General features: G+C 46.0%; 1 protein-coding gene across 1 annotated transcript in view; it reads right to left on the minus strand.

Annotated features, from left to right (window-relative positions):
- The window catches only part of CREB3L2 (cAMP responsive element binding protein 3 like 2), a 114,196-nt gene that overhangs the window by 15,888 nt on the left and 85,908 nt on the right, over positions 1-12,400 (minus strand). Inside the window, exons 4-8 of the mRNA XM_065883866.1 lie at positions 11,595-11,682; positions 6,953-7,137; positions 4,453-4,599; positions 3,434-3,492; positions 1,842-1,910 (exon numbers count right to left, since the gene is read on the minus strand). Of these exons, the coding sequence (XP_065739938.1) occupies positions 1,842-1,910; positions 3,434-3,492; positions 4,453-4,599; positions 6,953-7,137; positions 11,595-11,682 (548 nt within the window). The remainder of the gene's footprint in view (positions 1-1,841; positions 1,911-3,433; positions 3,493-4,452; positions 4,600-6,952; positions 7,138-11,594; positions 11,683-12,400) is intronic.

A 12,400-nucleotide genomic window follows, 5' to 3' on the forward strand; every position in this document is an offset into this window, starting at 1 on the left:
TATACAATGGGCATATATTACATGTGTGGGCTTTTTTCTTTTTAAGTTTAGAAAAATATGATAGAGCAGGGTCAGCCTGGAGAGGGGAGGAGAGACCCTTTTTCCCAGGAAAGGTGTCAGCGACGCCGTCTAATCGCAAGCACCCACTGCTCTTTGTGCCTCTGCTGCCCCCGTGTGGCTTTGTATAGACATGACACCCAGAACCCCTAGACTAGACCCAACCTGGAACAAACTCCACGGTTACGTTGGACGGATTCCTCTTCCCCTGTTCACCAATTCATGACCTGGATTTGTCCCCTTCATGAACACAGGACTTCTGCAACAGCAAGTGCTAGGACAGGGGGGTGGGAACACTATCAGCTCAGGATGCTAACGAGATGGATACAGACACTGGTGGGGTTCAGGACCCTGAGAACCACTCTGGCAGGAGTAAAGGTGGAGATAAGAAGAGAGGAAGCCTCAGGAGACTAATGGCCAAAGGCAACCATGAAACCGGAAACCTGAAGTCGTACTGGAAACCAGCTCCTTTGCCTCAGGGGATCAAGGTGATACCACATGGAGCTGGTGACATTTACTTACTTCTGCTGTTTGTCCACAGAGCACTAGAGGTGATTGCCCTTGACTTGCTATATGACCACACATTCCCAGAAATGCAGGGAAACCCAGCGGGGCCACAATGTCCACTTTTCCTACTGATTGTATTTTTACCTTATGACTAGATTAGCCTTCTGTTTGAGCAACAGACCATGAAGATTTAGGAAATGGGAGCCAAATTTCAAGTTATTATGAAATGACACGCAAATAGATTTACCCTGATCCCTTAACATTTGCAAAATTGTTACTAGGCATTAGTGCTAAGCCTTAAAATGATGAATTAAAATTTTGCTTACCTAAAAGTCAATTTTTCTCTGCTTGGATTGTCAGATCTATAACAACTAAGGGCAACAGGATCCCTTGACTAATGAACACTTTAATTTTCAAAGCATAGGTAGGCTCCGTGAGCGTGCGCGCACGCACACACACACACACACACACACGATGAAACTCCCCAACCGCCATTTCTCAGCCCTATACCTTAACCCCTTTCTCTTGCGTATGACTCTGGGTAAAGCTCAGTATGCTTCTCCTACATCGAGGCTCCAGGACCAGATTGCCTGCCTTCAAATGCAGCCTTCTAGCATTTACTGCGTGACCTGCGTCACCTAACCTTTCTGAGTCTCAGGACCTCCTTTATATAATGGGGATAGTAATAGGACCAGCTCATAGGGCCATTAGAAGGTTAAATGAATTAATATACATAAAGTGCTGAAAAGAGTACCTGGCACAGGAGGTGCTAGAGGAACTATCCTATAGTTATTTTGCAAAATGGGCTTAAAATGTAATTAATTAATTAACTTTTAAAAACAGTAATTAAAAAAACAAACTTGGTTTTCTCTCCATTTTTTTTACTAAAAAACACCATTTATTACTCAAACTGGGTGACCAAAAAGTGGTCAGGCCCTCTTTGTCCACCTCTTAAATCTGATGTCATTTTCAGGAGAATCGGATTCATTGACCTTATTCTTTTCCAAGCCTCTTCCTTAACCCCCTCATCATAGCCCTTATCAGAATCAGCCTCTTCATCAATCCCACGTATTTTAGGAAAAGTAAAGGACATGCATGTGTGTGTGTGTGTGTGTGCGTGCAGGTGAGAGAAGTGCGACCATCCTGAGCATCCCGACACAACCATCCTTTCAATGTTATCCCCTCCCTTTTCCTCCCAGCTCTGGCCCTGGATCTCCCCCTCTTTCCCCACCTTCCATCAGGCAGTTGTGTCGGTTCCTCACGCCAGGGACCCTCACCTGTTGGTGTTCTCCAGAACCTCCACCTTCTTCCGGAGCTCGGAGTTCTCCGTTGAACAAGACTCCACCCTACAGAGGAGAGAGAGAGAGAAAAATAAACTTAGTTTTTTATCAGGGGAGCAAACACTAAGCCAGGAGCTAGGATGGAGGCAGGTGGGGTTGAGAGAAAAAAGACAGGGAAGGGCTTCCCTGGTTGCACAGTGGTTGAGAGTCCGCCTACCGATGCGGGGGACGTGGGTTTGTGCCCCGGTCCGGGAGGATCCCACATGCCGCGGAGCGGCTGGGCCCGTGAGCCATGGCTGCTGAGCCTGCGCGACTGGAGCCTGTGCTCCACAACGGGAGAGGCCGCAACAGTGAGAGGCCCGCGTACCGCAAAAAAAAAAAAAAAGACAGGGAAGCAGCTACTCTAGGGAGGTGAGGGAGAGAACTTGGCCCACCTGAGTTGGGGAAAAGGGTGAGTAGACAAAAGAAAAAAGAGAGAGAGAGATGGGTAACCAGTGCCTCAGTAATGGAAAATGAATAGGGGTGGTACAAAACATAAACTTCTTTTAGGGTGTTCCAACCTTGATTTCTCTCGACTCTTCCCTATGGCTCTCAATGTCCATCACAATTCTCCCTCTATGCTACAGGGTCTGGATGCTGCTGGCTGTACTCTTGACCTGAAGGGCTGACAGGAAGCCCAGGGGCTTGGGGCAGGGGGAGAGTGAAGGACAAGAACCCGGGACCTCAAGACAAGGAATCCAGGTGCCGGAGCAGGCATGCCCCAAAGAGGCAATAAAGAGATTTTCATCGAAACATCTTGACCCTGGATACCTACAGACAATAACAAACAGAATGGGACCGCTTAATGCTATATTACCAACACCTAAATCAGGAGGAAGAAACACTGACTTTCAGTAGGAACTTCAAGAACCAGCCAGGATCCACCAACTGCTCTTCTCACCAGACACACATAAAGATTCATTTCTAGGTCCCGGTACTCATTCCAATGGTATTAGTTTGCCAGATGGGAACTATTTTCTAGGGCTAATACAAAATTGTATTTAATTTACGTTTTTCTAACAGCCCTCCTGATATTCCAGGCTATTCAGAAGAGCAAAAGGTGCCTTCAAGTGTTTTTGTGAAAAGTCACTCACCTATGACACAAATTATAGTGGACAGAAAAAAAAGAACGCCAACCTGCTTTACTTACTTCATCCCCTGTTGCTTTCTCTAGCGTGCGAGGGATGTGGCCAACAGGAATTGATTAATTAGCGCCTCTCCTCTGAGGAGTCCAGGAATATGCATGAAGGTTAGCATTTGTACTTATTTGAAAGGAAGTCTTCAGGGACTTAAGGACCCTTGGCTGGAAACCGTGTGGTACAAATGCCTACTAAGACTGAATGTACTTTTTATCACCTGCCAGATCTATAAGCTTTCCCCTCTAAAAACCACTAGGTGGCAGGCAAAACATAGCTGATAAACCAACGGCCTTTGCCGGGGTCCAGACCAAGAAATTGAACCCCCTTCTCATAGAAAGCAGGGCCCCCCCGTACTTACATTCCTCTACATGAATTGCTCAATACACACAACCACTTTGGCAGGAGGCTTACTTTTTCTCCAAACTGTCCATGTATTCCTTCTTCTTCCTCCTACTTTCCTGGGCAGAAATCTGCAGTGGAAGGGGAGAAAAAAGGATTATGTTCCAGCTATCTCAGTAAACCAGTATGACAAGAGGCCATGAGCAAAGAAATCACAAAAGCCCTGCTCACTTTTGTGGCCACTTCCCATTTGTTTAACCCACTGGCTCATCTACTAATCACCTCTTCTGTCCTCCCTGCTTTCAACCAGCTGATGTTCTCATCTACTTTCCAACACTAGGTCTCCAGTGAGAAGGACAGTGGTCCAGGAGTCAGAGTGGAACATGTGGGTCACAAACCATCTGTATGGTCTTAGATAAATGATTTCAATTCTGTGGACCTAGTTGGCTCAACTATAATACATAATATAAGCCAGTTGGGGTTAGTCGTATAAAAATTCCCTGGCGGTTCTGCACATGGACGAAAAATTTTAACTCTAAACTCTTTCCTTCCTCTCTCTTTGTCCCCTCCCTCCTGCTCTGCCCATGCCCTAGCCATGCCCCAGGGCCTCTGCACCCCTGATCCCCACTGCAGGGGCCTAGGACTAGGAGACTGCTGGACCCAGGTATAGAACAGTGGTCTGCAGAATTTTTTATCAAAAACCTCTATCAAGAAAAAAAAATTAAGCAAGCACCCATAATACATTTATATTTATTCATTTATAAATTATACACATGCCTACTAGAGGGAAATATTGTGTATCTAATAAAACAAATTTTAAAGGCTGAGATTTTTTCAAAATGTTAATGGGAGTTCTACTAGTTTCTTCCCGCCCCTGTATGGGTCATCTTAGGCACCACAGAGTGTGCACGCCCGACCTGGAGGCCCACTGACCAGAAGATGTATGGGGAGGTCTGGGGGAAGACAGGGGCAAGCCTTGGTCCCCACCACGGGACGGGCCAGTGTTGGCCACCGGGAAGGGAGGGTGGGCATGCTGGCCGGGTTTGCTCACTGTCTCTGCTCACAGAAGTGCTTGCATTTGAAGGGCTCACCTTGTTCTTGATTTTCCTCCGGATTTTCTTCAGGGCCTTCTCCTCTGATTTTGTCAGGGGCAACTTGGTGGGGATGGGATAGCCCTCGGCGATCAGGGTTCTCTTCTCTTCCTCCGTCAGGACCAGGGGGCCTGATCCCTGCAGCTTCTGTGCAGACCAAGGAGCAGAAAAGGGTCAAAGAGGAAAAGCCGGGCATGCCGGAGAAACACCTCCTGAGGGGTGAGGAGGGTCTGTTAGGATGTCTTGCCAATGGCTAAGGGAAAAGGAGGCCCATCTCTTTTGGTGAGAAACGGGCACTTTGAAGTGGAAGCAAAAATGCAAAGACACTCGTGTGAGTGTTACAACCCAAGGATTATAAGGGAACGGGTAAAGAAACCTCCACCCATTATTTCCCAGAAAGTACCCTGCTGGCTAAAACAACAAAATTAAAGGAGACAATTCATTTCCCACGTCCCTAGAGATTTCCTGTCCTCAGAGTGATGAAGGATTCACTTGGAACTCTGTTTGCGGAAAGTTTTGTTGTTCTCCTAAAGATGCCATTTGGCAAGATGCTCTCTAAACACTAGGAGTTGCTTCTTGACCTCTACTTCCAGCTAAGGGGCCAGGGCTCCTAGGGACACACCTGCAGGCATGTTCCATGAAAGTCACTGGTCAGCACAGTCCCAGACTCTCCATCATCAGTGGAGATGAGAACTGTAGCTCATCTAATTTCATCCATATTAGGACAATGTGTTTATAATTAGTCAAATAAATGGAGTACCTACTGCATATTAGCTCCACATTAGATGCACGGAAGAATCAAAACGAACTCTGTCTCTTAAGTAGCTAATGATCGAGACCGAGACTAAATTGAAACACGTGAAAGAATGAGAGCAATTAAATGCTAGACTGTAATATTCACTCAAGGTACATTAAAAATATGAAGAAGGAGAACGCTTATGTGAGTTTGTGTGATAAGGGAAGGCTTAGGGTAGCAGATAAGGCTTGAATTGGGCTTCCTGAAAGAAAGGGGGTGATTTACACAGAGGAGGGCATTACAACAAAGGCAGTATTGTAAAAAGTAACTGAAGAAGCCACTCTGCGTAGAGGGAGTGAGGAGTTCTGGAAGCAGCGGCAGGTTGGGCACATAGGAGGGTGTTTGTACCCAGCAGAGGTATGAGGGCTTGATGCCAACAGATAACAGGGAAACAACACAGATGCTGAGCCAGTGTATGATATGGGAAGGATTTCCTCCATGACCACGTGGAATGGATTAATTGTGGTAGGACCCACAAATCCATAGGATGGACACTATTTCAGTAATCAAAGGAGTGAAGGGTTAGAGGAGAGAAGGCAAAGGTGGAGTGGAAAGAGTTAATTCCCTGGCCCTCGGTAATAGTGATATATAAGAAGGTGGCCACAGATCTAGAACTTTCTGAGTTTCTGACACAGACTGAACTCAAATTTTCAAAATTACGTTAATTAATACATGATTATTCTAAGAATTTTTAAATAACTCATTTCATTCAAATTTGCTCTATGTGACATTATAAATTCAGTAAGGCTAATTTTTAAATCCTCATAGAAATCAATCGACTATTCAGAACAATGAGAAGTTAATTATCTAACCCTAAATTTTTTTAAATTTTATTTTATTTATTTATTTTATTTTATTTTTGGCTGTGTTGGGTCTTCTTTGCTGCATGTGGGCTTTCTCTAGTTGCGGTGAGCAGGGGTTACTCTTCATTGTGGTGTGTCATTGTGGTGGCTTCTCTTGTTGCAGAGCACAGGCTCTAGGCATGTGGGTTTCAGTAGTTGTGGCACACAGGCTCAGCAGTTGTGGCTTGTGGGCTCTAGAGCACAGGCTCAGTAGTTGTGGCACATGGGCTTAGTTGCTCCGCGGCATGAGGGATCTTCCCGGACCAGGGCTCGAACCCGTGTCCCCTGCATTGGCAGGCGGATTCTTAACCACTGTGCCACCAAGGAAGCCCTACCCCTAATTTTTATTTGGAAAAATTATATATGTGAGGGATGAATGTTGACTCATGATTTCCATCCTGAGTCACTGGGTTAAGAGTTGCACCACAGGCAAAAAGGGTTAAATTATATTTTTGAGCTTTAGACAACGCATTTACTCTCAGAGCAATTTTTCAGTTCATCAAAGATTGCTTATTTAAAAAATAAATTATTTCCTATCATAGGTCATAAAGACCACCTAAATTGATGATAAATATTTGTGATACAATTTCGAGAAGAATAACAACCCATTTTTATTCCTCATGCTTGTAGCTATAAAAAAGAAACGTGAATAAAAACTGGAAGTGTGCACAGGAAAGGAAGAGAATGTGTTAGCATGATGAGGTCACAGGAAGTTCTTAGAAAATGTTCTTTAAGACTGTCATCCCCCTGCTTCAGCAGTTAGACCTAAAACTTCCTACAGGCTCCGAATGGTACGCACGCTGGGTGAAGGTCCGAGTGACAGAATGGGGGATGGGGGTGCAGGGATGCAGGGGACACTCACGTGCGGTGCGGTGAGGAGTGGGGAGCTGGCAAGTGCCGAGGGGGCCCGCACTGGGGCCCTGGCGGGGCTGTGGGTCTGCGGCAGGCCAAAGGGGTGCAGGCGCGGGCTGGGGCTCAGGCTGCCCTCTGAGTCACTGCTGTGGCTGCTGGGAGGGGTGGGCGGTAAGTGCAGGTGGTCCACGGAGGCTGAGGGGAAAAGAACGGATTGCATCCATCAGGGGGCAACAGAGCAGGACTTGGGGCAGTTCAACATTCAACATCCCTACAGCAGAACTCAGGACAGCTGAACAAAAGAATGAGGGATATGGAAAGGCCTCCAAAATGTATTACTATTAAGGTTAAATTTTAAGAGTGTTTCTTTCAAAAAATTTGAAAGGTTGCATTATTGGGTTCCAAGTCCGCAGTCCTTGATATGGCCTCATGGCAGGTGCTCTTGGCTTGATTTTCAGGCTTTATTTGGGATACATTTTTGGATTAGGTTTTTCAGTTTTACTTTGGTCAATGAGGGTTTCAGTAGATATGATGGTATTGTCTGCTGGTCTCAGCCTATAGAGGAGCGGAATAAATCAAGGTGCAAAACAGTGTATAAAGTAGCCCTCCTTTTGTATGAAAAAGGAGAGAAAGAGAATACAGACCCCCATTTGCTCGTATCTTCGTAAAGAAACTCTGGAAGGTATATAAGAAACTAATAAAATTATGACGTAATGGGGTGGGGAAATTACAGTAAGTAGGGACAGTGCTGGCATAACCTTCCCTCTGTTCATTTCATATAGTTTCCATAGTTTGACTTGTAAACCATGTTAATGTATTAGGATCTTTTTTTTTTTTTTTTAATAGCAAAAGCAGGGAGCCCCATGAGTGTTTGAGAAAAGCTCATTTGTTTCTGGAGGAATGTGCATGGTAGGGCCCATAGGCCAGATGCCAGGCATTCTTGATTCAGATAATACCCAATCCATCTGTGGATAGACAGGTAGGCATTGGAAGACAAATTGGGGGAGGGGTGTCTCCCACAAAGTCCTCCAGCATCTAAGCATCCTTCACCTGTCCTCAGGGAGACACCCACACCCTCTGCCGGGGCCTTTGAGCCTTAGCCGGTGCTAATCCGGCGTCTCCAGGGCAGGAGGGATGGGTTGCCGAGGGAGGAATCCACTCTGGAGTGCTGAAATACCTTGACAGCCAGCTGCTGTTACTGAGCCAAGGAACATGACCCTTGGGTAAACCTTTCACTCCACACCCCTCCTGGAGCCCCCAGGACAACAGAGCCCTGAGTGCAGCGGCTCTGAACTGGGCAAGGAGCCTGGAGGCCTCATACACACCTGGCCTTCCTCGGCCAGAGAACAGCTCGGGGCCATGGAAAGGCCTCGGTCTCCTGCCCGATGTACTGTGAATGGGAAGAGACTTTCTGACACACAGCTACTCACCTAAGAGAAAGGATTCCCCCACAGCTGCCTTTGGAGGTGACAAGCTGCAACCAGACGGCTCTCTCGCCCACTGAGACACCTGAATATCCTAGGTAACCACAGGTGATGTGTCTCTCTCTGCCACGCCCCGCGCCCACTCCCATTCACAGCACACTTTCGTTCTCTCTCTCTCTTTCTCTAACCCATCTCTTTTCTCTTTCTAACATACTGCTTTTCACTAGATGCCTCTCCGCCCAAGAGCTCCCTGGTTTTTTAGAGTCCATGGGCACTCTGAAAGCTAAAGAATATTCTAAAACAGTCCTATGCATCTCCACTGCCAACTCTTCTGCCACCACTTCCAGGCAGCTAAGGAGGGTAGGTATGCACCTTAAACTTATGTGCTCACCTAGGAAGGAGTCCCAAGCGCATTAACCAAGTTTTTCCCAATGCCATGATGACCTATGGTACTCTGTGGTGTCAGATGAATTAAGCAAGGAAGCCATCAGACTGGGGTGGCTCCAGTGCTCTGGTGGCCCTACATAGGCAAACCAAAATCTAAGCCTCTAAATGCTTCAAGGTTACCAGACTGAAACCTAGGACAACCAGTCACAAACAACCAACTTGGCTTTAAGTTATATCCAATCAATGATTTCCTTACTTTGGGCTTTCCTCGTGGTGCAGTGGTTAAGAATCCACCTGCCAATGCAGGGGACACGGGTTCGAGCCCTGGTCCGGGAAGATCCCACATGCCGCGGAGCAACTAAGCCCATGCGCCACAACTACTGAGCCTGCGCTCTACAGCCCAAGAGCCACAACTACTGAGCCCGCGTGCCACAACTACTGAAGCGTGCGCGCCTAGAACCCATGCTCCGCAACAAGAGAACCCACCACAGAGAGAAGCCTGCGCAGCAATGAAGAGTAGCCCCCGCTTGCCGTAACTAGAGAAAAGCTTGCGCGCAGCAACAAAGACCCAACGCAGCCAAAAATAAAATAAAAAATTTAATTATAAAAAATAATAATTTCCTTACTTTGCTTCCACCTTTTCTTTATAAAAGTCTCCCCCCAGCTCCTGTCGGTGGAAACTTGTAACTGGTTTGGTGCTGCAGAATGTAATTAAGTTTTGCTCAAATAAGCTCTTAAAATTTTTAATTTTTTAGAGTTTATCTTTTAACAATGCTTATCTTTTAACCATGGTAAACAAACAAACAAGCAAACCAAAACCAAAACAAAACAAAACCCAGGAGTGGCCAAACCTAACAGGGGCTCCTGCTGTCTGCCATGTGGTTAGTCTGGAGAACTAACCAAGAATACCAGAGCTCACTTGTCCCTTTCACTAGGCACAGCCCTAATTATTCTAATACCTTTCTCCTTTTTCCAAGCAGAAGGTGCTCCACAAAAAATGAAAATGGCATGGCAGGAAAAGTGAAGCAAACTCGAATCTCCTCTTACTTAATTATTAAGAGCTACTGCCCTGGCCACAGGTGCCTCAGTATCGTATTTCTAAATATCACTTGAAATGTTGCTCTTGGATTACTTACTGACAGGGCTGGGGACAACTGGCTACTTTGCCTAGAAGCCCTGTTGCATTCAAGGATATTTAATTTCCTCCTCTCTGTACATCTAGGATAATGAGGAAGGATGGCCATTTACTTTACCCTTGAAATGTTTCTCCTCCAGTGATCCCAGATTCCAAAGCCACTAGGGGGTTCACTGGTACAGTTGTGACATTTTCTGAAGCATATTGCAACATAGATTTAAAAGCAAGATGCATGTGATAGTTGTAACCGGTGTCACAAAAATGAAAGGAATTACTTTGGAGCAGTATATAAAGCTGAAAGGCACTAAAACATATCACTCAGTGAAAAGAAATACTGTCTCAATATGGATTTTAGTCAGTATTTCTAACTTTAAAAACAGAATCCTTTCTTTACTGATGATAAAGGGTAAATGCCAACCTTGATTAAGTTGTCACAGATCAAGTCCTGAGTATGTTTCTGGTGGAATGAAGGTAGACTTTGTTTCCCTGAGCACTGCCACTATGTAACATCTGCTCATTACATCTACACCATAGCGCGGATACCCTTCCCATGACAAGTGCATATACTAATTTCCTATTTGTCGACCACACCAATGAGCTACCCTTATAACCTTGTGCCAAAAGTATAAATAAAAAGGGAGGGGATGGTGTGTCTGAAGGCACAGAATTAAGAGCAGGATCTGTGCAAAGTAACTCAATTAAAAAGGCTGAGAGGGACTTCCCTGGTGGCACAGTGGTTAAGAATCCACCTGCCAATGCTGGGGACACGGGTTCAAGCCCTGGCCCGGGAAGATCCCACATGCCACGGAGCAATTAAGCCTGTGTGCCACAACTACTGAGCCCAAGTGCCACAACTACTGAAGCCCGCGCGCCTAGAGCCCGTGCTCCCCAGCAAGAGAAGCCACCGCAATGAGAAGTCCACGCACCGCAACAAAGAGTAGCCCCCACTCGCCGCAACTCCTGAAGCCTGCGCGCAGCAACAAAGACCCAACACAGCCAAAAGAAAAAAAAAAAAGAAAGAAAGAAAAGAATAAAAAAATGCCAAGAGAGCTTCCTAGACTCCGTGAGACTTAGGGGTCTACGTTCAGGATTCCTGACTATGGGCTTCACACAGGACAAGAAAAAGACTGATACAGAGAAAGAAGAAAGTGAAAGTGTGATAACCCCAAGTGTGACACTACTTAACTCTAAAAGGATGGCAAGAAGCCCAGTAGGATGCAGGAACAAAGGAGGCTCCTTGCAACAACTGTCATCTGAAATCAACATTTAAAAACATTGAGTTGGTCAGACAGATAAACCGTGAATTCACTTCACAAAGGGTTTAAACTAGAATTGTTTGTTGTAAGTAGGCCAGGTGCCTTTGTGGATATGTGCCTATTTGCCTCTACTGATCATCACTCCAGGACAGGGAGCTGGGTTTTATCCACACGATGGCTTGAGGGCAGCGGTTCCCTTGTCCCCTTGTCAGCACCCAAGTCACAGCAGTCTACGAACATGCTGAAAAGTCACCCTGCCTAGGAGTAAAAGTTAAAGATTTAGCTGGAAAAACTTAGCTTTCAAAGTTTGTATTTACAATCGAGAACGGAGCTATTTCATAAAGCAAGTTCTGCCTTTGGTACAATCAAGCCCAGCACTATCTCGCACATTCCCCATCTCTTTAGACGGTGCACCCACATCTGTTAACCCAAAGGAGAGAGTGGACAGACCTTCCTTAGGAGAGAAGTTTAGGAACTGATCCACTTCATGAGGCTCCAGCTTAATCTTAGGAATAACTGTCTGGCACGAGGAATCAACCTAAAGGAAGAATTTCAAACACAGTTTTTAAAAACCAATAACAAATCTGAAGAAACACCCCAGGGAGTTATTTGTCATCTGTGTCTTCCTCCCAGGACAGCCCTGCTTCTCTGGGGGTGGCGAGGCCCGGCTGAGTGCAGGCTGCTTCTTGGACAGGGAGGTGTTTTAGTCCTTAACCTTTCCCTCATTGCCAAACCTGGCAATACAGGTGATGGAACCCTCAGAATTCTAAAATTAAGAACCCAGGGCTAGGGAGTTCCCTGGTGGTCCAGTGGTTAGGACTCAGCACTTTCACTGCTGTGGCCTGGGTTCAATCCCTGGTTGGGGAACTGAGATCCCACAAGCCTCATGGTACAGCCAAAAAAAAAAAAATCCAGGGCTCACTTATCAGTGCTTTCTTTCTATTGTTTTTATGGACTATAAAGGCCTTTTATCACAAAATAGTCTGGTACATTTTTAAGGGTCATGGCCTCCAGCAGTGTGTCCTGCGGTAGGAACTGTGTGAACCCAGCTGCATCCATTCTCTCCAGGTTCCTGACAACTGACAGCAACTAACCATGAAACACTGAGTACAGGAAGGAGGAAAGGTATCTGGCCCGTGCATGGGGAGCAAGGCCATGACCCTGCCCTTTCTCAGTGACATGCATGAACATGAACTGAACTAAAATCTCATGGAGCAAGGAGACTTATACAGACTCCAGAAGCCTAGTCTGATTAA

Source organism: Phocoena phocoena, chromosome 9, assembly GCF_963924675.1.
Source record: "Phocoena phocoena chromosome 9, mPhoPho1.1, whole genome shotgun sequence".
NCBI classification, from domain to species: domain Eukaryota; kingdom Metazoa; phylum Chordata; class Mammalia; order Artiodactyla; family Phocoenidae; genus Phocoena; species Phocoena phocoena.